Source organism: Oncorhynchus masou, chromosome 1, assembly GCF_036934945.1.
Source record: "Oncorhynchus masou masou isolate Uvic2021 chromosome 1, UVic_Omas_1.1, whole genome shotgun sequence".
In the NCBI taxonomy this organism is placed as follows: domain Eukaryota; kingdom Metazoa; phylum Chordata; class Actinopteri; order Salmoniformes; family Salmonidae; genus Oncorhynchus; species Oncorhynchus masou.
In genome coordinates, this window is record NC_088212.1 from 41,376,723 (window position 1) to 41,398,602 (window position 21,880).

Genomic DNA, 21,880 nt, shown 5'->3' on the forward strand with positions numbered 1-21,880 from the left:
TTTAGAATAAGGCTGTAACGTTACAAAATGTGGAAAAAGACAAGGGACCTGAAAACTTTCCCTTATGCAAATAAAATAAAATGTATTTATATAGCCCTTCGTACATCAGCCGATATCTCAAAGTGCTGTACAGAAACCCAGCCTAAAACCCCAAACAGCAAGCAATGCAGGTGTAGAAGCACTGGATATATAGAGAGTAAAGTTGTAGACGAGTGTTATTGATGACATACTTGACCTTACAAAAAGGTTTGGTAACAATTCACATGACATTCATTGCTTTTATACCGGTGTTGTAGCCAGAGCTCTAAATCAACATTTTTCAGAGGTAGAAAAGTTGTTTGTTTGTTATTGATTAAGATTTAGTCTACATTGCATCTCCCTGAAGAATACATCCATTTTTCATTTCTTTCTGTGCCACCAAATATTTGCATAGGTAAAGTTACCAGGTTGTTAGTAGGGCTGCACGATATGGGCAAAAAAAAAAAAAAATGGAATTATGATTTTTCAACCAAAGATTGCAATTTGACTTGTGATATAGATTAAAACACTTGGGTGAACTGTCGGGATCAGAAATTGAATAATTATTTTAATTATTGTTTGGCATGACAACAAATGAAAAAGCCAGGATGGAGTGATACATTTACATTTTACATTTAAGTCATTTGATGACAGTGTAGGACCCAAAGTGTTTCCCAGGGGATCCTAATCACATTTGATTCAGAACATGCTGTTGCACAAACATGCCGATCTACACCACCGCTGGGAGCAACCTGTATTGGAGGTAACGTTTGCTTTGCCCTAGCTAGTGCATTTAGCGAAATGGCATTTAGCAAGCCAGCTAGTTAGTTAGCAATTAGCATTATTTTAGGCACTTGTTGCAACACTGTCGTCAACCTTCACTAGTAACCATGTTATTGCATTATAATTGCATACTAATGGAATTTTAACTGTTGGGATTGGGAGGGACTGTTGATAATGAAATGTAATTGGATTATTTTCCATATTTTCACAGGTACTAAATACAAAAGAGAAATGGACTCAGTGACAGACTTGACTTCTAAGGAACACAAAAGCATGGTACTGAGAGGGGGATGGGATGTGGTAGAGCTGGGTAGTGGTGGGGAGTTAATGAACAATGTTGTTCTTAATGCTTCACATATGGTTCCAAATGATATTTTTTGCTCTTGATGAAGTACCATTTACTCATTTACTAATATTATTATTGTAATAACTCTCCTGAATCTTAGGCAAAAAAAATAATTAAAGTGCAAAATGTTCATCGTGCCATGTTTACAAGTGTTACGGTAATGAGATGTGTTTGTTTTGTGCAAGGTCTTGGAAAACGTGTAAATAAACAAAATAATCATTCAGTCTGAACAGTTAAGATTATTAATTTAACAGACAATTTGAGATGGTATGTTATCCATTACAAAATAGAAGAAAAAAAAATATATTTACCAAGAGTAATACCAAGTTTGTGAGAATGACTCACAATCACACATATGAGGGAGGCCGGTCTGTTTGTCCATCTGTAAGAGGTAAACCTCTCTCTGCTCTACTGTCTTTTTCAGGGCAATATCAATATTTCATTATACACGTCGTCCAATTACAGCTGAAACAGAACCCACAATCAAAACAGATCCTCCTAAATACTACAACCAAATCTACAACAACAACTAAGGTTTCTTCTAGGTTGGAAGTAAATGAGGCAGTGGTTTGGTTAGATTGAATAAGGTCAGCTACCTCAACATTGACTTTGTTGTCAGGCAAATATTATACCAATACAGGTTATAGTGTACAAAACATTTGGAACACCTGCTCTTCTTAAGACAGACTGACCAGGTGAAAACTATGATCCCTTACTGATGTCACCTCTTAAATCCACTTCAAATCAGTGTAAATGAAGGGGAGGAGACCAGTTAAAGAAGACTTTATAAGCCTTGAGATAGGGATTGTGTGCCATTCAGAGCGTGGATGGGCAAGACAAAAATATTTAAGTGTCTTTGACTGGGATATTGTAGCAGGTGCAGGCGCACCGGTTTGAGTGTGTCAAGAACTGCAACGCTGCTGGGTTTTTCACGCGCAACAGTTTCCCATGTATATAAAGAATGGTCCATCACCCAAAGCACATCTAGCCAACTTGATACAACTGTGTGACACATTGGAGTCAACATGGGCCAGCATCCCTGTGGAATGCTTTTGACACCTTGTAGAGCCCATGCCCCAAAGAATTCAGGCTGTTCTGAGGGCAAAAAGGGGGTGCAACTCAATATTAGAAAACGGGCCCACAGAGGAGGTATAGGCTAGTCACACATTGTTAAATTTTGCTGTGCTTCACCAGATTTAGAGGGAAACCATCATTACATGACAAATGGACCTAGGCCAGTCTTAATGGACCATTTGGATCATTCTCAGACAGGACAATAGGTGGAAATCCCGCACTGTATTTCTGTCAGTGGGTTTCATCACAACCACCTCAGAGCAGAGCTCTCAGTATATGCAGGCTACACAGAGTATGCCTACCTTCAGTGAATAGCCTACATACCCCTAGTCTAAAAGGGATTATTCAGAGTTTTGAGCCAGTCAGTGTGGGGGTGTTTTCTGCTTCCCAGTTTAGAGCTGAATCCTCCCACCCTGTCTTACCCCACACTCCCTCACCTTCGGTCTCCTCTCCCAGAACCTGGGGGAAGGGGGATGGGTGAGGAAAGTGTGTGTGTGAGGGGCTCCTTCTCTCAGTCTGACCCTATGACAGGCTTGCGTCCTCAGGGGAAGGCTTAGGCCGAAACCGAAACGTTTATCCTGGGGGCCGTATGTGTGTGTGTGTGTGGGGGGGGGGGGGGGGGGGGGGTTTAAGGGCCTGTGACTGACAGGGGCTCTAAATTATTAGAACATTAGGCACATTTATTTCTTCAATATTAAATTATTAACCTTTCATCATTAATATAATATTAAGGATGTCTTGCTCCCAGGCAGACTAAATAACTTTTTTGCCCGCTTTGAGGACAATACAGTGCCACTGACACGGCCTGCAACAGAAACATGCGGTCTCTCCTTCACTGCAGCCGAGGTGAGTAAAACATTTAAACGTGCTAACCCTCGCAAGGCTGCAGGCCCAGACGGCATCCCCAGCCGCGCCCTCAGAGCATGCGCAGACCAGCTGGCTGGTGTGTTTGCGAACATATTCAATCAATCCCTATACCAGTCTGCTGTTCCCACATGCTTCAAGAGGGCCACCATTGTTCCTGTTCCCAAGAAAGCTAAGGTAACTGAGCTAAACGACTACCGCCCCGTAGCACTCACTTCCGTCATCATGAAGTGCTTTGAGAGACTAGTCAAGGACCATATCACCTCCACCCTACCTGACACCCTAGACCCACTCCAATTTGCTTACCGCCCAAATAGGTCCACAGACGATGCAATCTCAACCACACTGCACACTGCCCTAACCCATCTGGACAAGAGGAATACCTATGTGAGAATGCTGTTCATCGACTACAGCTCGGCATTCAACACCATAGTACCCTCCAAGCTCGTCATCAAGCTCGAGACCCTGGGTCTCGACCCCGCCCTGTGCAACTGGGTACTGGACTTCCTGACGGGCCGCCACCAGGTGGTGAGGGTAGGTAACAACATCTCCTCCCCGCTGATCCTCAACACTGGGGCCCCACAAGGGTGCGTTCTGAGCCCTCTCCTGTACTCCCTGTTCACCCACGACTGCGTGGCCACGCACGCCTCCAACTCAATCATCAAGTTTGCGGGCGACAACAGTGGTAAGCTTGATTACCAACAACGACGAGACGGCCTACAGGGAGGAGGTGAGGGCCCTCGGAGTGTGGTGTCAAGAAAATAACCTCACACTCAACGTCAACAAAACTAAGGAGATGATTGTGGACTTCAGGAAACAGCAGAGGGAACACCCCCCTATCCACATCAATGGAACAGTAGTGGAGAGAGTAGCAAGTTTTAAGTTCCTCGGCATACACATCACAGACAAACTGAATTGGTCCACTCACACAGACAGCATCGTGAAGAAGGCGCAGCAGCGCCTCTTCAACCTCAGGAGGCTGAAGAAATTCGGCTTGTCACCAAAAGCACACAAACTTCTACAGATGCACAATCGAGAGCATCCTGGCGGGCTGTATCACCGCCTGGTACGGAAACTGCTCCGCCCTCAACCGTAAGGCTCTCCAGAGGGTAGTGAGGTCTGCACAATGCATCACCGGGGGCAAACTACCTGCCCTCCAGGACACCTACACCACCCGATGTTACAGGAAGGCCATAAAGATCATCAAGGACATCAACCACCCGAGCCACTGCCTGTTCACCCCGCTATCATCCAGAAGGCGAGGTCAGTACAGGTGCATCAAAGCTGGGACCGAGAGACTGAAAAACAGCTTCTATCTCAAGGCCATCAGACTGTTAAACAGCCACCACTAACATTGAGTGGCTGCTGCCAACACGCTGACACTGACTCAACTCCAGCCACTTTAATAATGGGAATTGATGGGAAATGTAAATATATCACTAGCCACTTTAAACAATGCTACCCTATATAATGTTACTTACCCTACATTATTCATCTCATATGCATACGTATATACTGTACTCTATATCATCGACTGCATCCTTATGTAATACATGTATCACTAGCCACTTTAACTATGCCACTTTGTTTACATACTCATCTCATATGTATATACTGTACTCGATACCATCTACTGTATCTTGCCTATGCTGCTCTGTACCATCACTCATTCATATATCCTTATGTACATATTCTTTATCCCCTTACACTGTGTATAAGACAGTAGTTTAGGAATTGTTAGTTAGATTACTTGTTGGTTATTACTGCATTGTCAGAACTAGAAGCACAAGCATTTCGCTACACTCGCATTAACATCTGCTAACCATGTGTATGTGACAAATAAAATTTGATTTGATTTATTTACAATGTTTCTTTTTCCTTTTCTTGTTTTTGGCAAAAAGTTAACATCCGTAAGCTGAGAAGAACAAGACTGAGAACAAGATATATCTCAAAGTAATGGCTGGATTCCCATAAAATTTGTTGTGCACAATCAAGACCCCAAGTGGAAGAAACCTATTGACCTTTCCTCTAGCGCCACCATCAGGCATTTTCATTTCCATTTTGTTTTCCATTTCCACTTTCACAGCTGCTAATTTTCTAGCTGGTATGTATACTTAGTTCAAAAATCTACTGCGGATTTTATTATTCTGTTTGTTATATTCTATAGATGATCATTTATTTTAATTGAAGAGCTTAATGTATATTTAAGTTGTATTTATTTTAAGTTATTCATTCATGTTAAGAGAATTTTCGATTCAAGAATTTTACCTTTAAAATTACATTTAGACTGTAAAAGATGGCCTTTAGCACATTTCTTATAGAGGGTATCAGTCTTGCATCAAATAGGGAATTCCACTGTATACAGAATGTTGCATGCATGTCTGCACAGTGTTATATTTTCACAGTTCACTGTCAGTAAATATTGTGCAGTAAATATTGGACTACAAGAGAGTGCAAGCCTGCAAAGGTAAGAGTTATTTAAAGTTTTGAATGGGTCGATTAGGTTCTGGAGGTGTGTGGTTACAGCAATTGCACAGGGTTGGTGTGGCCTGTGGTGTTGGGGCCCAATGTGATATCTTTTCATGGGGCCCAAAATCCCTAGCGGCGCCCCTGCGTTTATCTACTTACCCCTGAATGAAATAAATACTAAAAAGAAACCTTGAATCTCCTTTTTGAGAATGTTCCAGTTACATCATTTAGGCTTGCCTCCCCCTCACTCACCAGGGGGGCACATAGTCCCCAGTCACGTGCGTGCACACACACAAACAAACAGGCCCAGATTAACCTGCAGGATGGGAGGGAGGACAGTGTTGCTCACCATGAAGGACGAATGCAGTGCATCAAAGGAGAGGCCACACACAATCAGATTAAATCCCTCCTCATGAATATTAATGAGCCATCTCACCGGTCTGAGCACGATTCATCTGCGAGGCTGCGATGAGACTAGGTTGAGGGAGGAGCGGAGGGAAACGGACAGATGAGGGGTTGCCGTGGCAGCGAGAGCGGCAGCCAATCAGTGTGTTTCTCCTCTGTTTCTGAGGGATGTTGTGCTGTGAGTGGGCTCTTTGAAACCTGAACAGACCCTGTTAAACTCCCATCATCTGCTTCAACACCCAACACACCCATATGCCTCTGCACACACACAGACACACACAGTCCAAATAAGTTCTACTGAAGAGGACCTGACATGTTTTTTTACCCTCTGCAATGTCATCCATGACACAGAACTGGGACAGTACCTTACATCTATCCATCCCTCCGAATCTTGAATTAGTTTAATTTTTGATTGATTATTTAGTCCAGAAGCTTTGACCAGAGCCTTTATCCTGCCTTTGCTGTGAGCTGGCTGTAGAGTAGTCCTGTCCTAAACCTCTGCATGGCAATGGACAGTTTTATGAAGAGAGTGATCAGGTGCAGCCACATCACCCGCCCAGCTCGTCCACCCTACCCCACTCACATCTTCCCCTCAATATCCTTCCCCTCATCCTTTACAACAGCTAATGTGTACATAATTCGTCACACATCAGCTCTCTCTAGCGGCTACATTCATAATGTAGGGAGCCCCCACCCCGCACACACACTCTTCAGTCAGATAAGTAGACTAGACTATTATGCAACCTTCACATGTAATCTGTAGTGGTGGGCTCCACTCAGAAGCAGCCTGTAGTGATGTCATTGTTCTAGACATTCATTTCAAGCTTGGCCACCACCTATTAACACTCTCTAAAGGGCTGTCGGAATCATTCACCTCACAAACCACTGCATCTGACCATTACGTTGTGGAACATGGGCTATAAAAAAAAAACAGGTAGTGAAGCTAGTCTTTGTATGGATGCAGACCTGTTTCTCGCTCTGAGCTGTATGTTGCTTCGCCCGCCCAGCACATGACGTCCATGAAGAGAGCTGTCCACCCCTTTCTATTCTTCTCCATCCATCATGCCATTCAACAAACCCCTCTCTTTGTCTTCCTGTCACCTCCACCTTCTCTCGCTCTGTACTCATCTGTTCCCTCCACCTTCTCATGTCTCCCTCTTTCTGTCAGTATCCTTCCCTCTCTCGCTCCCTCCCTCCCCCAAAATCATAATTTCTGTAAGTAATCCCCCACCTCTCTCCCCCTTGGTCAGAATACCCCCTGTATCTATCTCCCTCCTTCCCTGTATCTTTCAGTCTGTTAGTTTTATGAGAATAATGAGAATTCAATAAGCAGAGGAGCAGATTTGAGGAGCGGAGGAGGCCGTCTGTCGTTTCCGTCTGACCTGTTGGCTTTCTGACAGACAGAAGTGTCAAGCCCTCTCAGTCCAGAACGAACCCAACTGACTCAGATTGATGCCAGCAGACATCAAAAAACAGACTCAAAATAGCCTTATTTGTTTTCTCCTCTCTTCACACATAGGCCCAACGTCTCTCCATCTTCGATCTCCTGTTGAAAGAGGGGGGAGAAAACAAGCCTCGGCAGAAAATGGACTCCTGAGGTAGCCTAGGAGGTTATGCCTTGTGGTGTAGAAATAACCATTAGGCCTACATCATATACTGTAGCCTATGGCCATTTCCGTGGATAAACCCCCGATGATCACTAACACAGAAGTTCATAGGAGCACATCAAATTTGGTGTCAAATGAAAGCGAAGGGTCTACATTTTCCCACTCAACATATTTGGGAACAGGCCTAAGCAAAGGCTTTGTTTCCTGGAAAAGTGGTCTTAGAAAACATCTAGAAGAAAAAGTATTTTTTTTAAAGAAGGTCCAACGCAGCCATTTTTATCTCAATATCAAATCATTTCCCGGTAACAATTAAGTACCTTACTGTGATTGCTAAGAAACCATTTTAATTTAAAGAAAAAAGCAATTTCTCAAGTAATAACTTTGCTAGGACTCTCTGGGAATGGTTTGAGTGGGGAGGGAAAAACTGAAAATGTGCTGTTATTGGCAGAGGGGTTTGGAACTCTTTCTTATGGGTCTATTTAAGTAAATTTACCACATGATGATGTCACCATGGAAGGCCAAAACTCCCTTCCACCAAAACAGGAAGAAATTTCAGGCGGTCTTTTCAAACAGCTCTAACAGTAAAAGGGCATTATAATAAATGTACACAATATTATTCCAACCTCATTGTGGAAATAATACACAAAACATTAAGAACACCTGCTCGTTCCATGACAGACTGAGCAGGTGAAAGCTATGGGCCTGTCATGCCAAAAAGTGTCTCCCCCTGCATCACAATGGGATTCGATGAGTTCTAGCTTCTGTTGCTAGGGTTGTTGTTAGAACTTGCAAAATTTTGACCGGCCTAAGTAATTAACAAAAACGTCCGTTGCCATGCTGGTTTATTGGCTCCATTTTACTTCATAGCGGTCGCAAAGGACGGAGGCCTCGGGCAGAACTGGTTCTACTTCACCTCGTAAGTACTCGCTCAGTCCGCGCAACATTATTACCTCAGAATGTCTCACCAAGGACAGTGTTTTTGACGGCGACTACCTGCCGACTACCTACTGCTTCAGAGGACCGAAAAGAGAACACTTTGTTTACCATATATTTGTCTTTATACAGTTCATTCAGAAGATATTCAGACCCCTTGACTTTCCACTGTTACATTACAGCCTTACTATAAAATATATTTTAAAAAAATTAAATCGCAGCAATCTACACACCATAACCCAGTTTTTTAGAATTTTTTGCAAATGTATAAAAAATAAACTGAAATATCAAATTTACATAAGTATTCAGATCCTTTACTCAGTACTTTGTTGAAGCACCTTTGGCAGTGATTACAGCCTCGAGTCTTCTTGGGTATGAAGCTACAAGCTTTGCACACCTGTATTTGGAGAGTTTCTCCCATTCTCTGCAGATCCTCTGAAGCTCTGTCAGGTTGGATGTGGAGCGTCACTGCACAGCTATTTTCAGCTCTCTCCAGAGATGTTCGATTCAAGTCTAGGCTCTAGCTGGGCCACTCAAGAACATTCAGTGACTAGTCCCGAAGCCACTAATCCATTGTCTTGGCTGTGAATGCACTGTGCATTTGCAATATGTTTCAATGGGCATTTATCATCACGAATTTGGCATGCTCAAAAATACTGCAGAAATGCAAAATTGACTGCCCCGATGAACTCGGGATGGCTGGGCAGTGATTCTGGTTCCTCTCCATCGCTCGTTGGTGTTGATTTCAGAATGTCATTTTGGTGATGTTACCTCATTGTTTAAACATATTGCAAATGGACCAAAGTCAGCCTGCAAGTCACCGTCCATCAGTCAATTAGATATCATTCTGACACCAAACTGATAAACTGACCCCACCCCCACTTTTTCCAACTAGTTTAGAAGCCAACTATCACATATTCAGAGCTGACCCAAAATTCACAGCTCCTTCTGTTCAAACCATAATAAAAACATAAAACACGTAGTTACATTCTAGAAACGTTAGGGTCCGTCTCTATGGGCCGAGGCGGTCGCAAGGCACCTAGTCTTGCGACTCTGGGACATTTCTAAATGTTGTCATTTTCATGATGTCAAAATGAATTGAAGTTATTGCAAATGTACGAGGCTGTTTCTCGGTCCGAGAACCTTCTAGAGCCACAACTCACCATCAACCTGAGCTCTAGAACAGGTTTCAAAAGTTTCAGAACTCTAGGTCTGATGGTTCTTTAATAGTTCGAACAAAAGTAACTATTGCAGGCTCTGTCTTTCTCTACGCACCACACTGTGTCCCTCCGTCCAAGCTGTGTGTGTGTGTTTTTTTCTTTGAAATTTTATGGGAGACAAGACTGATTTGCAGTTCATGAGGGTTGCCTGATCGCACATATTACGTTTTGGAAAGATCTGACCTTTTTTAGCCCTTCGAAACCAATTATGGCACTTCCGGTTGGCACAAGAAGCTAAAAGTGAACACATATCCTCATTGGGGTATGCTTTTACAGAATCCTGAGTTAAGTGTTTATGTTAAGAATTGACCGATCTAAACAGGGTTGAATGCAGCCATTTTCACATTTGCAGGTTATGTACATCAAAACACAGGTAGACCTCATAGTGGCCTGATGGATTGTCATCAAAGACAGGTTCATAAGTCATTCATAACACACATAGGCGTCAGGTTGAATTTAGGGGTGCAGGCAATGTATTCCTATGGGGAGAGAAGTCCGTGAAAACTGTTTGATGTAAACACCTTCTTTTAACTGTTAAGAGTTAATGCACGGTCAAGGTTAGGCTTCCACAGATCGGGAGGACCTCAGGAATGTTCCTGAGGTCGAATTGTGCTTCGAACCCTAATTGTTCTCCTGCTGTCACCCAAAAGCACCTGCAATTTAGGGCCAGGCTTCATTATGAGCTCAGACCGAGCAAGCTAGCGGTCTAGCGGGGCATCTCTTTGAACTCGGCACAGCCTAGAGATTATGGTAATGCCATTGCAGGCTCAGTGTCTTTAAGCACCGCACTTTGTCACTCCATCCTTGCTGTGTGTGTGTGTGTGTGTGTGAGAGAGAGAGCCAGAGCTTTTCTTCGACATCTGTTGGGAAAAATGACTGATTTACAGTTCATGAGGGTTGCCTAATTTATTTATTTTTTATTTGACCTTTATTTAACTAGGCAAGTCAGTTAAGAACAAATTCTTATTGTCAATGACGGCCTAGGAACAGTGGGTTAACTGCCTGTTCAGGGGCAGAACGACAGATTTGTACCTTGTCAGCTCGGGGGTTTGAACTTGAAACCTTCCGGTTGCTAGTCCAACGCTCTAAACACTAGGCTACCCTGCCGCCCCATGACCAAAAGTATGTGGACAACTGCTCATCAAATATCTCATTCCAAAATCATTTACATTAATATGTAGTTGGTCCTGCCTTTGCTGCTTTAACAACCTCCACTCTTCAGGGAAGGCTTTCCACCAGATGTTGGAACATTGCTGCGGGGACTTCCATTCAGCCACAAGAGGTCGGCACTGATATTGGATGATTAGGCCTGGCTCGCAGTCTGCATTCCAATTAATCCCAAAGGAGTTCAGGGCTCTGTGCGGGCCAGTCAAGTTCTTCCACATCGATCAACAAACCATTTCTGTATGGATCTCACTTTGTGCACAGGGGCATTGTCATGCTGAAAGAAGAAAAGGGCCTTCCCCAAACTGTTGCCACAAAGTTGGAAGCACAGAATAGTCTAGAATGTCATTGTATGCTGTAACGTTAAAATGTCCCTTTACTGGATCTAAGGGACCTAGCCCAAACCATGAAAAACAGCCCCAGACCATTAATCCTCCTCCACCAAACTTTACAGTTGGCACTATAAATTGTGTCAGGTAGCGTTTTCCTGGCATCTGCCAAACCCAAATTCTTCCGTCGGCCTGCCAGATGGTGAAGCCTGATTCATCACGCCAGATGATACTTGTGTTTCCACTGCTCCAGAGTCCACTTGTTGAGAGCTTTACACCACTCCAGGCGATGCTTGGCATTGCACATGGCGATCTAAGGCTTGTGTGCGTCTGCTCGGCCATGGAAACCCATTTATGAAGCTCCAAATGAATAGTTATTGTCCTGACATTGCTTCCAGAGGCAGTTTGGATCTTGGTAGTGAGTGTTGCAACTGAAGACAGACAAATTTACGCGCCTCTACACTTGGCGTTCCCGTTCTGTGAGCTAGTATGGCCTACCACTTTGCAGCTGAGCTGTTGTTGCTCCTAGACGTTGCCACTTCACAATAACACTAGGATAGCTCTAGCAGGGTAGAAATCTTACACACTGACTTGTTGGAAAGGAGGCATCCTATGACAGTGCCACGTTGAATGTCACTGAGCCCTTTAGTAAGGCTATTCTACTGCCAATGTTTGTCTATGGAGATTGCATGGATGTGTGCTTGATTGTTGTTGTTTTTTTACACCTGTCAGCAACAGGTACCTACCTTCAAACTCAGTGCCTCTTTGCTTGACATCATGGGAAAATGTAAAGAAATCAGCCAAGACCCCAGAAAGAAAATTGTGGACCTCCACAAGTCTGGTTCATCCTTGGGAGCAATTTCCAAACGCCTGAAAGCACCACGTGCATCTGTACAAACAATAGTACGCAAGTATAAACACCATGGGACCACATAGACGTCATACTGCTCAGGAAGGAGACACATTGTCTCCTAGAGATGAACGTACTTTGGTGCGAAAAGTGCAAATCAATCCCAGAACAACAGCAAAGGACCTTGTGAGGATACTTTTGTACCGGTTTCCTACAGAATCTACATCCACAGTAAAACAAGTCCTATATCAACATAACCTGAAAGGCTGCTCAATAAGGAAGAAGCCACTGCTCCAAAACCGCCATAAAAAAAGCCAGACTACGGTTTGCAAATGCACATGGGGAAAAATATCGTACTTTTTGGAGAAATGCCCTCTGGTCTGATGAAACAAAAATAGAACAGTTTGGCCATAATGACCATTATTATGTTTGGAGGAAAAAGGGGGATGCTTTCAAGCTGAAGAACACCATCCCAACCGTGAAACACGGGGTGGCAGCATCACATCATGTTGTGGGGGTGCTTTGCTGCAGGAGGGTCTGGTGCACTTCACAGAATAGATAGCTTCATGAGGAAGGAACATTATTTGGATATATATCAGCAACATCAAGACAATAGCCAGGAAGTTAAAGCTTGGTCGCAAATGGGTCTTCCAAATGGACAATGACCCCAAACATACTTCCAAAGTCGTGACAAAATGGCTTAAGGACAACAAAGTCAAAGTATTGGAGTGGCCATCACAAAACCTCAATCCCATAAAAAGAATTGTGGGCAGAACTGAAAAAGCATGTGCGAGCAAGGAGGCCTACAAACCTGACTCAGTTACATCAGCTCTGTCAGGAGGAATGGGCCAAAATTCACCCAACTTAAGCTTGTGGGAAGCTTGTGGAAGGCTACCCGAAACATTTGACCCAAGTTAAACAATTTAAAGGCAATGCTACCAAATACTAATTGAGTGTATGTAAACTTCTGACCCACTGGGAATGTTATGAAAGAAATAAAAGCTGAAATAAATAATTCTCTACTATTATTCTGACATTTCACATTCTTAAAATAAAGTGGTGATCATAACTGACCTAAGACAGGGATTTAACTTTCTTTTTTTACCCCCCTTTCTCCCCAATTTCATGGTATCCAATTGTTAGTAATTACTATCTTGTCTCATTGCTACAACTCCCGTACGGGCTCGGGAGAGACAAAGGTCGAAAGCCATGCGTCCTCAGAAACACAACCCAACCAAGCCGCACTGCTTCTTAACACAGCGCGCCTCCAACCCGGAAGCCAGCCGCACCAATGTGTCGTTGGAAAAACTGTGCACCTGGCTACCTTGGTTAGCGTGCACTGCGCCGGGCCCGCCACAGGAGTCGCTGGTGCGCGATGAGACAAGGTTATCCCTACCGGCCAAACCCTCCCTAACCCGGAGGACGCTAGGCCAAATGTGCATCGCCCCACGGACCTCCCGGTCGCGGCCGGCTGCGACAGAGCTTGGGAGTGAACCCAGAGTCTCTGGTGGCACAGCTGCGCTAACCCTGCGCAGACAGGGAATTTTTACTCTGATTAAATGTCAGGAATTTTGAAAAACCGAGTTTAAATGCATTTGGCTAAGGTGTATGTAAACTTCCAATTTCAACTATGTTTCCTACCCCCTCCTCCAAGTTTTTTGGATTGGACCAACCAGACTCTCAAGACTGCCATGGGCAAGTCCCTTGACGTACCAGGAATGATGGAAGGAGAACATGAAGGTAATTCTCTTTGCACACAACAGCAGCGTCCAGGCCGCCACCGAGTACTTGCCCTATCACCTGCTGTATGGACAGGAGCCGCAGCTGTTTACTGAGGTAAACAATGCAATTGCATATACCCTGTCCCCTTTTAACTCTGCTCCTGTTCTCCTACACTGATATTTTGTGTCTTGCTAGGGTTACCTCGGTGGAAGCCAGCAATCTTCTCCAGTTGGACGGTCGACCACTGAAAGCTCTGACGCCATACACTTCGTTGAAACCCAATAGACAAAGTATGTTAAGCTTTGGTTGACATATGAAAAAGCAAGAAATGTTAGTTATGCTGAGCTTATAAACATCTACCTCTTCAATTTACTTTGCAAAAATGACTTTAGGACCATCGACTGTCCGAGCCACCCAGAAAGTATCCCATCCACCAGAGCCAGTGAGTTCGGACCAGTCTGATTCTCAGAGGGGGATCCGCTTGAAGTAGGCTATACTTTCAAAAACTTAAAAGTACATATCTCCAATTTATAACAATGCACTAATCCATACATTTTCTCACAGTAAAGTGTAACCCCTGTGTGTTTGCTCGTTTACGTCTCTGTCTCCTACCCTGTTCCCTTTAACTCTACTCCGGTTCTCCATGAACTAGGGGTTCTGCCAAACACCCAGACGTGGATGCACCTAATGTCCTCCATTACCAACTACCCTCCAACTTTTCATTACATCTACTGTTATTGTCATTATCTGCTAAGAAAGTTGTCTTGCTCGATCATACTGGGCACATAATATGTGAGATACACAGGTGAATTAGAAACTCTAGCACTGCAAACAAGTCAGAACAAAGAGAGCCGCAGTGCCTGGACTTTGCAGTCTCCCTGTTCAAATCTCCCTTTCCGAGACTGGCTGCCTGTTGAGAACAAGTCTATCATTACCACGTGAGTGTAAAAATAATCTGTGAAAATAAATTAAAATGACACAACTGCACCAAAAATCGAAACGTTTATATATTTAAATCGTAAATGTCGTAAATGTTTTCACAGCTGTTTCACAAGGTGTTTTTCATGGTTGTAAATTGTACGGTATCCCTTGATGGTATTTGTTAGTTCCACATTATTCTTTGTTGTATCCTAGGACCTACAATATATATGTATATTATTCAACCACAAAGGTGTACTGATGAGCTATGTGAGAGAGAAAACAATTAAATCAGAAGAGGACAAATGAAATAATATTATTTCAGTGTAGATAAAGGAAGGTCAGCTTAAAATAAAAACATGGCAGCCAGACAAGCCAGTGTATGACTCAAACGGATTTGCATATGGAGTGGAAATTAGCTGACTTTGATCTGTAAGGTAAGTAACTTTGTGTCAAGCAGATTACACCTGTTCTTTGCTATTCCTGAAATGTAGCAATGTTTAAGACATGGATTTCATGTTGGAATGTAAACATGGTATCCAAAAGTAGTTTGAAGTAATGTTGTCATCTTATTAGCTAAACAAAGGTTGTTTAAACAGCAAAATTGTCATGGAAATCAGCCTTGTTTGCATAGCAGGGATGGAAATAATGTCATTATTTGGCATGAAAGGCCCCCCGGTTGCATAAAACATCTTAGGTTCTTACCTTAAGGAATAATTTCCCCTTGCCTAAGAGAATTGTTTAAGAACGTTGCATAGAGCCCTAAAATATATCCTTAGGTAAGGGCACACTTAACCCTGAAGGAGTTTTACGGTAGTTTGAAGGCATGTATGGCAGAAAGAGTATCTGGTTACCATGGAGACGGCCTGATTCACTAACTAAACCTCCTTAAAAGAGAGCATTTCTCTCTCACAAAATGAAGGGGGAAATTTAAGGGGGAAATTGACCTTAAAATGAAGGAAAAGGAAATGAAGGAAAAATAAAATTTACTTCAGGTGTTTTATGCAACCGGGCCATGATCCTTTATTGATGTTACTTTTTAAACCCACTTCAAAAAAAATCAGTGTAGATGAAGGTGAGGAGACAGGTTAAAGAAGGATTTTTAAGCCTTGAGACATTTATTATGTATGTGTGCCATTCAGATGGTGACTGGGCAAGACAAAAGATTTAAGTGCCTTTGAACAGGGCATGGTAGTAGTTGCTAGGAGCACCAAAGCTGCTGGGTTCTTCACGCTCAACAGTTTCCCGTACAGTGGAGAACAAACTAGAGATGGTGGGTGTTGAAAACTTCTTTCTTGTGCTTTTTGAGGTGGAATGACATGTTATTAAATCTAAACCTGTTCCAATAAAATAACACTTAAGGCCTGGCTAATGTGTGTCCATAAGAGGACAACATTGCTAGCTGCTATATGAACTTGGCATGATGATGGGTAAACAACCTTCATTGAAAGCCCAAGCATGGCAACGCTGCCATTCAATGAAGATGATTTAATACCCCAGGCAGCTTTGGTCATAGGCCTCCATGACAAACCCAGTGCTGGCGTTGAAGAGAGGCCTACAGCTTCCTTCATCTCCCCCTGGGGACAGCTTGTGGCTGAGTAAACAGCCATTTGGACCCCAGTCGCTCTCGGCTGTGACTTCTTCCATGGAATATATGCAGCCCGAATTAACGCTCTGATGACACACAGCCATCTGTTGTTGTGTTAAGTGTGCTAAGGCATGAAGTGTTGAGAATTCACTAGCTCGTTCTCTTTAAGGTTCGCAAACGTGCACGCGCACACAATCTCCCCTCCCACACTAGACAACCTGAAAAGGCACAACCAACCAAAAGCCTTTCAGTTTTCACTTCATGGAACAGAGCCTCAGAATGAATTAAATAATAGGCAAAGGGAGAGGATAGTAACAGGAGGACAAGTCAATGCCTCTTTTCTCTCACAGTGTGGTGCACCTCTGAAGCCCTCAGATTCCTCCTCGCACAGCGCACGGACCAATAGATTAAAACTGCATAGCATACAACGCTAAGTGAATAGCACTAAAAATACATCCTTTTCACTGCCACATGAAAGGGGCTGCCTTTCCCCTGTCCACTATTGAGCAGCCACTGATTCCAAGACAAAGGCTACACCTCCTCAAAGAGGCAAGGGGGAAAAAAAATAGCAATCATACAGGCAATTATTTTCCAATCCGCCTGCAGCGGGCGATAATGTCAGCTCTCCTCTCCGCTCTCCCTAAATAAGAGGGGATGGGCATCAGTGCTGCAGCCCGGCTGCCATTAAGACAAATGGGCCAATCTCCAGAATGCCTTGCTTTCTTCCAGTCAGTGTGATAGGGCGTCCCTGCAGTGAGGTTGAGCCAGTCTGGGTACCTACAGTATAGCGACACAGAAAGACAGAGGAACACAGAAAGGGATAGGCTTATGCTCTGTGTTCATACGGACATAGGCATCGTAGCCTGGTAGCCAGATCTAGGCCGAGTTTGCCTTCAGCCAACTCCTTTGTTGTCATCATGTTTGGAAACAGATCTGGCTAACCAATAACCACCAGGTGGCCCAGGCTAGGGACATGGAGTTAGGCCGACTTTTCATTACTATGGCAGAGGCATAGATAGTCTGTTCTGTGTACACATTCCATTTAACCGATAGCCAGTCTGTTTCTCCTTTAGCGTTGCTAAGCCAAAAGGAGTTAGCTAAAGCTAGAATGGACTGGCAACCAGGCTAAAAGAGGCTCGGTGTACATTTACAAGGGTACTGTAGTATGTTGCTGGGCCCAGCCTTTCACATAACACAACCACTCTGATATTCTACACAGCTCTGGACAGGCATCAAAAAGAGCTGGAGTACAGAGAGAGAGGGGGAGGGAGTGAGAGAGAGAGAGAGAGAGAGAAAAAATAAAGTGATAAGAGGGGAAAAGATGGAAGGGAGAGGATAGAGATAGCTTGAACAAAATAACACTGGAATATTTTTCCAATTCTGTCCTGGGCAACCGAACCGAACACAGCATTATATTACTTACGCCCCAGTTTCATACAGCCCAACAGATTGAGAGGGATAGACAATAGGAGCACTAAAGTACAAATAAATTAATTAATTAAAGGAGGACAGATAGGGACAGGTGAATAGATTGAGCAGATAGTTGAGAGAAAGAGAGTTACCTATGAATTTACTAAAGAGAGGGGGAGGGAGAGAGATAAATAGTTTCCTCCTCTACCTGCGCTGCTGTTGTATAGAGCCTGCAGTCTGTCTGTGCAGTTTAAGATTTTTTTTTAAAAGAGCAAGACATATGAACTTAATAATACATCCCCTTTATTTCTACAAGGTTGGAGTGAGAAAAAGAAAGAGGAGAGATAGCGTGCGTCAGTGGCGTAGCGCAGTTTCACAGGGGCCCCGCCCCGCGCAAGGCAATATGTAATACAAATCTCCAAACCTTTTTGTTTTGTTTTATAGCACTACTAAATGCTCTAATTTCGTTAGCATTATGGACTGTTTTCCTAGATTTAGAACATAAAACAACACTTCTAAAGCACACATTATCTCTTAGGTCTTGCACGGCAAATACTTCCATTGCTTAAGCATGTGTTGCGGAACAGTGCTGAAAATATTTTTGCAGAATATTGAGAGAAAAAAGAAGAAGTTTAAGGGCGTTAGCCATAAGTGACAAAGTTGACAAGCCACTGACTGAGTTGACAACAGATACTCAAAACAGACATTTGTGTCTTTAAAAATAAAAAGTTCAATACAAACATTTGCAAAATATGGAAAATGATTCATTTGAATATCCCCAATAAAACAACCATTCTGTCAGATTTGTCCCACTCTTACGGAGTTGAGTTGACATTAGACAAAAATTTGATAGGTCTTTTATTTTTTTCTTCTTGTTCATTCACACAGTAGCAATTTAGTTTTCCTCAGTTGCTTTATGACTTTAAAACCTAGTTAAATGTCACGTATTTGAACCAAAAATAATATTATATTTTAATCTATCAGAGTTGGCAGTTTATAGTTGAGACTAAGGTGATTCCAATATTGTTAGTTTAAATCGATCAAAAGTAGAGAACTTTACAGACCATGAGTGTTCTTGTGGCACTACATGCAATGAGGACATGGGTGGGAGTGTGTAAAGCTTGTCGGGGCTACGGGTTGGGTGCTACGCCAATGGTGTGTGCGTGGTAGTAGCTGAAGACAATGCAAAGCTCTGGCCTCCCTGTGGTGAGGAAGAGTGAGTGGAGAATCAACCATTATGACCCGTGTCATTACACAGCCAATACGTGATGACATAAGTGTGCATGTACTTGAGACCTAGGCTATTCATGCACAAGAGGTCCCATTGAGAAATCACCGTAGGCCTAATGACTGAATAACAAAAGGAGGTCTTCCTTGTGCAGTAGCCTAGACTTAGACTGTGCTGAACACAGGCCTCTACGATGGTTGAATACCCAGCCACCTACAAGCTTTGAAATAATTTACGGATTACTTCACATTAATAAATAAGACGAGGTGGGCAGAGGTCTAGCAAACAAACACGACGACAACAAGGCAACAGGAAACACGTCGTCCCCCACAAATGACGCAGTTAGTGAGTGAATGGGTACAGGGCCAATATCTCCTCGCTAAATCCTACACCGCGAGAGGGAGATCATCTTGGTAAATGAATTAAGATAACATAGGTTTACGGATTGAACATGCAGACCTAGTCAAACCATTTCAATAGGACGAGTGTGGGCGGACTGGGGCTCTCACTACATCGAGTCGCTGTCAGTCGATACTGTAAAATGTTAAACCTTTACCATGTACCTATGTTTGTCCTGTGTAAAATCGGGCCTGTTTTTGTTTACTGAATTCCACACCAACAGTTTCCTAGTTTCTATTGCTCTAAAATGGCAACTCAGCGCGAATGCCCCAATTTAATCTCAGATTACGTAGGGTAATCTACGTTTTAGAGCAATTGAAACTAAGAAAAGGTTGGTGATTGTATTTGACAAAAGTTTTATTCAAAAGTATGGATTTCAGCAAATGACAGGCCCGACTTTACTTAGGACAAACATACGTACACTGTAAGCTTTTAAGATTTTACAGGTATCAACTGACAGCGTCTCAATGTAGTCGGAGCTCCAATCCACCCACACTAGTTAACGCTCAACTCCCTTGTACATTGAGATTTCTCAGCAAAGATCAGGTCCCCTCAATCCATACTAACCGGATTCATTATGATCTAAAAGGCAAAACTGATCCTAAATCTCTTCTCTCCTAGATAGTACTGACACGTGAAAGGACTGGGTGAATTTCAATCACATTGTTTTGCATTTTTCAAACTAGATCCTGAGACAACACACACTCCTTACGTTATAAATTGAAGAAGAACGTATCTCCGCTACAATGTCAAGCCTTGTCAAGTCATTGGTGAAGGAAAGGAGACGAGGTAAGGAAGCTATTTCAGTCTACAGAATAGCCTGAATGTCCTCGACCTTGCCAACTAAGAACCTTGCTACCTGAGGGACAACTGTGCCTAGTCACCACGGCTTTGTCTACTGACTCACATCTGAGGCTCGGCTTATATATTAAGCTACATACACACTATCTTTCTCAGCTGAGAAATCTGACCTCGTTCTACATCCTCAAACAATGGTTGAATGGAAAGTGTCTGAAGAGTAGAGGCAGATTAATTTATTGTAATTATGTGACAGGGTTGCAGTGCCATATTGAGGGCATTGATGATGGGATGTTTTAACAGAGATGGGCTTCACTGAGCTTTGACGTGTCAAATGTGTTTCAATTAACATACAATGAAGAAGAGTGTATGGAATGTATTGAAGAAACTGATGTGATTTGTTTGGGATATATCAAAAACAGGTACACGTACTCCATCTAGTGGTCATATATTACATGAAACAAAAAGAGAGCCAAGATCTCAATAACATGAAGCAAAGAGATCAGAATTCAATACCACTAATGTAATAATCTCGATTAAAATTAAAATGTGTAGGAAAATTGTCACGGTTTGAACTAGCTATCATTTTACATATTGAAACGAATATTTGCTAGCTAACATAGCTACTGTTACATTTGCTTACTTTGTAGCTTGTACCATTTTACTGTAACGTTAGCTAGCCATCTAAAACGTGTAGATAGCTAATAAAACTGGAGAGTTTCAGAAGATAGCTGACGTTACTTGTACCTGGGACAACATTAACGTTACAGAGGTGGCTTTCTAGGTCAAAGTTTCTAGGGATGAGGTAGCTAAAGCGTTAGCAACTTACCCGTCCAAGTTTTTTGCTCGGGCTGCAAGTAGTATTTATTTCCGAAATGGTCGGTGCCCACATGTTCTTTTATCACCCCAAAGCTCCGGCGTAATAGACCCCCGATCCTGCTCATATTGAGGAAATATGATATAGCTATCAGGCTCGTATTTTTCACCACACAACCTCCCCTATCAACGCATGTTCAATTGGATTTGTTGTTTATGCAATGTCCCGTATCTAAAAACAGACAACAGTAAGATATGTTTTAATTGGATGGCAGAATCAGAGGAACCAATCAGTGCACTTGTTATACCAGCGAGGTCTCAAAAAATCCTGACGTAACAACATGGCCGCGCACACCCCTTGTTGGCTGGAGCTATACTAGCTTGCTAAATGAGTTTAAATAAAACAGATAGCGTGAAATTTGGCTGATTCAATTATTTTATTGACGTTTATAAAATTCAGATCACAGTGATTTATTGTACACAAAAAAAGTTTGCAAAACTGGTTTAGTGGCTAACGATATTGAATTTGTACATGGTTAGCCAAGCTAGTTATGCTATGCTAGCTTTAGAACAACCATAACAAACAGTCATGCTAGCTAGCTATATTATTTAAATATACATATATTGAGGGAAGTTTTGGGGGTTTCTAACAGCAAGACAGGCTGGACTCGACGACACACTTTGCATGAGACGGGCAGAGTCAACAATGAGGGGGAAAGTTGGCCAAATTATCATCCCATCTGAACACTATTACATTGTTTCTTTGATGGATTCCCTTTTATACGTGGGTTTGAAGGATGCTTGTTTCCTAAAATGAAAAAAAAATGCTCGTTTCCTGATGTGTAGCCTATTTGGTAAGTAAAATCAAAGTTTATTTATATCATTAAATATGAAATCTCTCTTCACTCTGTCATTGGTAGTAGGTCTGACAATTGAGAA

The 21,880-nt window shown here is 42.8% G+C and overlaps 1 protein-coding gene across 2 annotated transcripts in view; it reads right to left on the reverse strand.

Moving 5' to 3' along the window:
* The window catches only part of ndufaf2 (NADH:ubiquinone oxidoreductase complex assembly factor 2), a 35,427-nt gene extending 14,263 nt beyond the window's left edge, over positions 1 to 21,164 (reverse strand). For both annotated transcript variants that reach the window (XM_064971946.1, XM_064971938.1), the window contains exon 1: positions 20,955 to 21,164. In XM_064971946.1, coding sequence (XP_064828018.1) covers positions 20,955 to 21,069 — 115 coding nt within the window. In that variant the 5' untranslated portion in view covers positions 21,070 to 21,164. The remainder of the gene's footprint in view (positions 1 to 20,954) is intronic.
* Between the last annotated feature and the right edge of the window lie 716 nt (positions 21,165 to 21,880).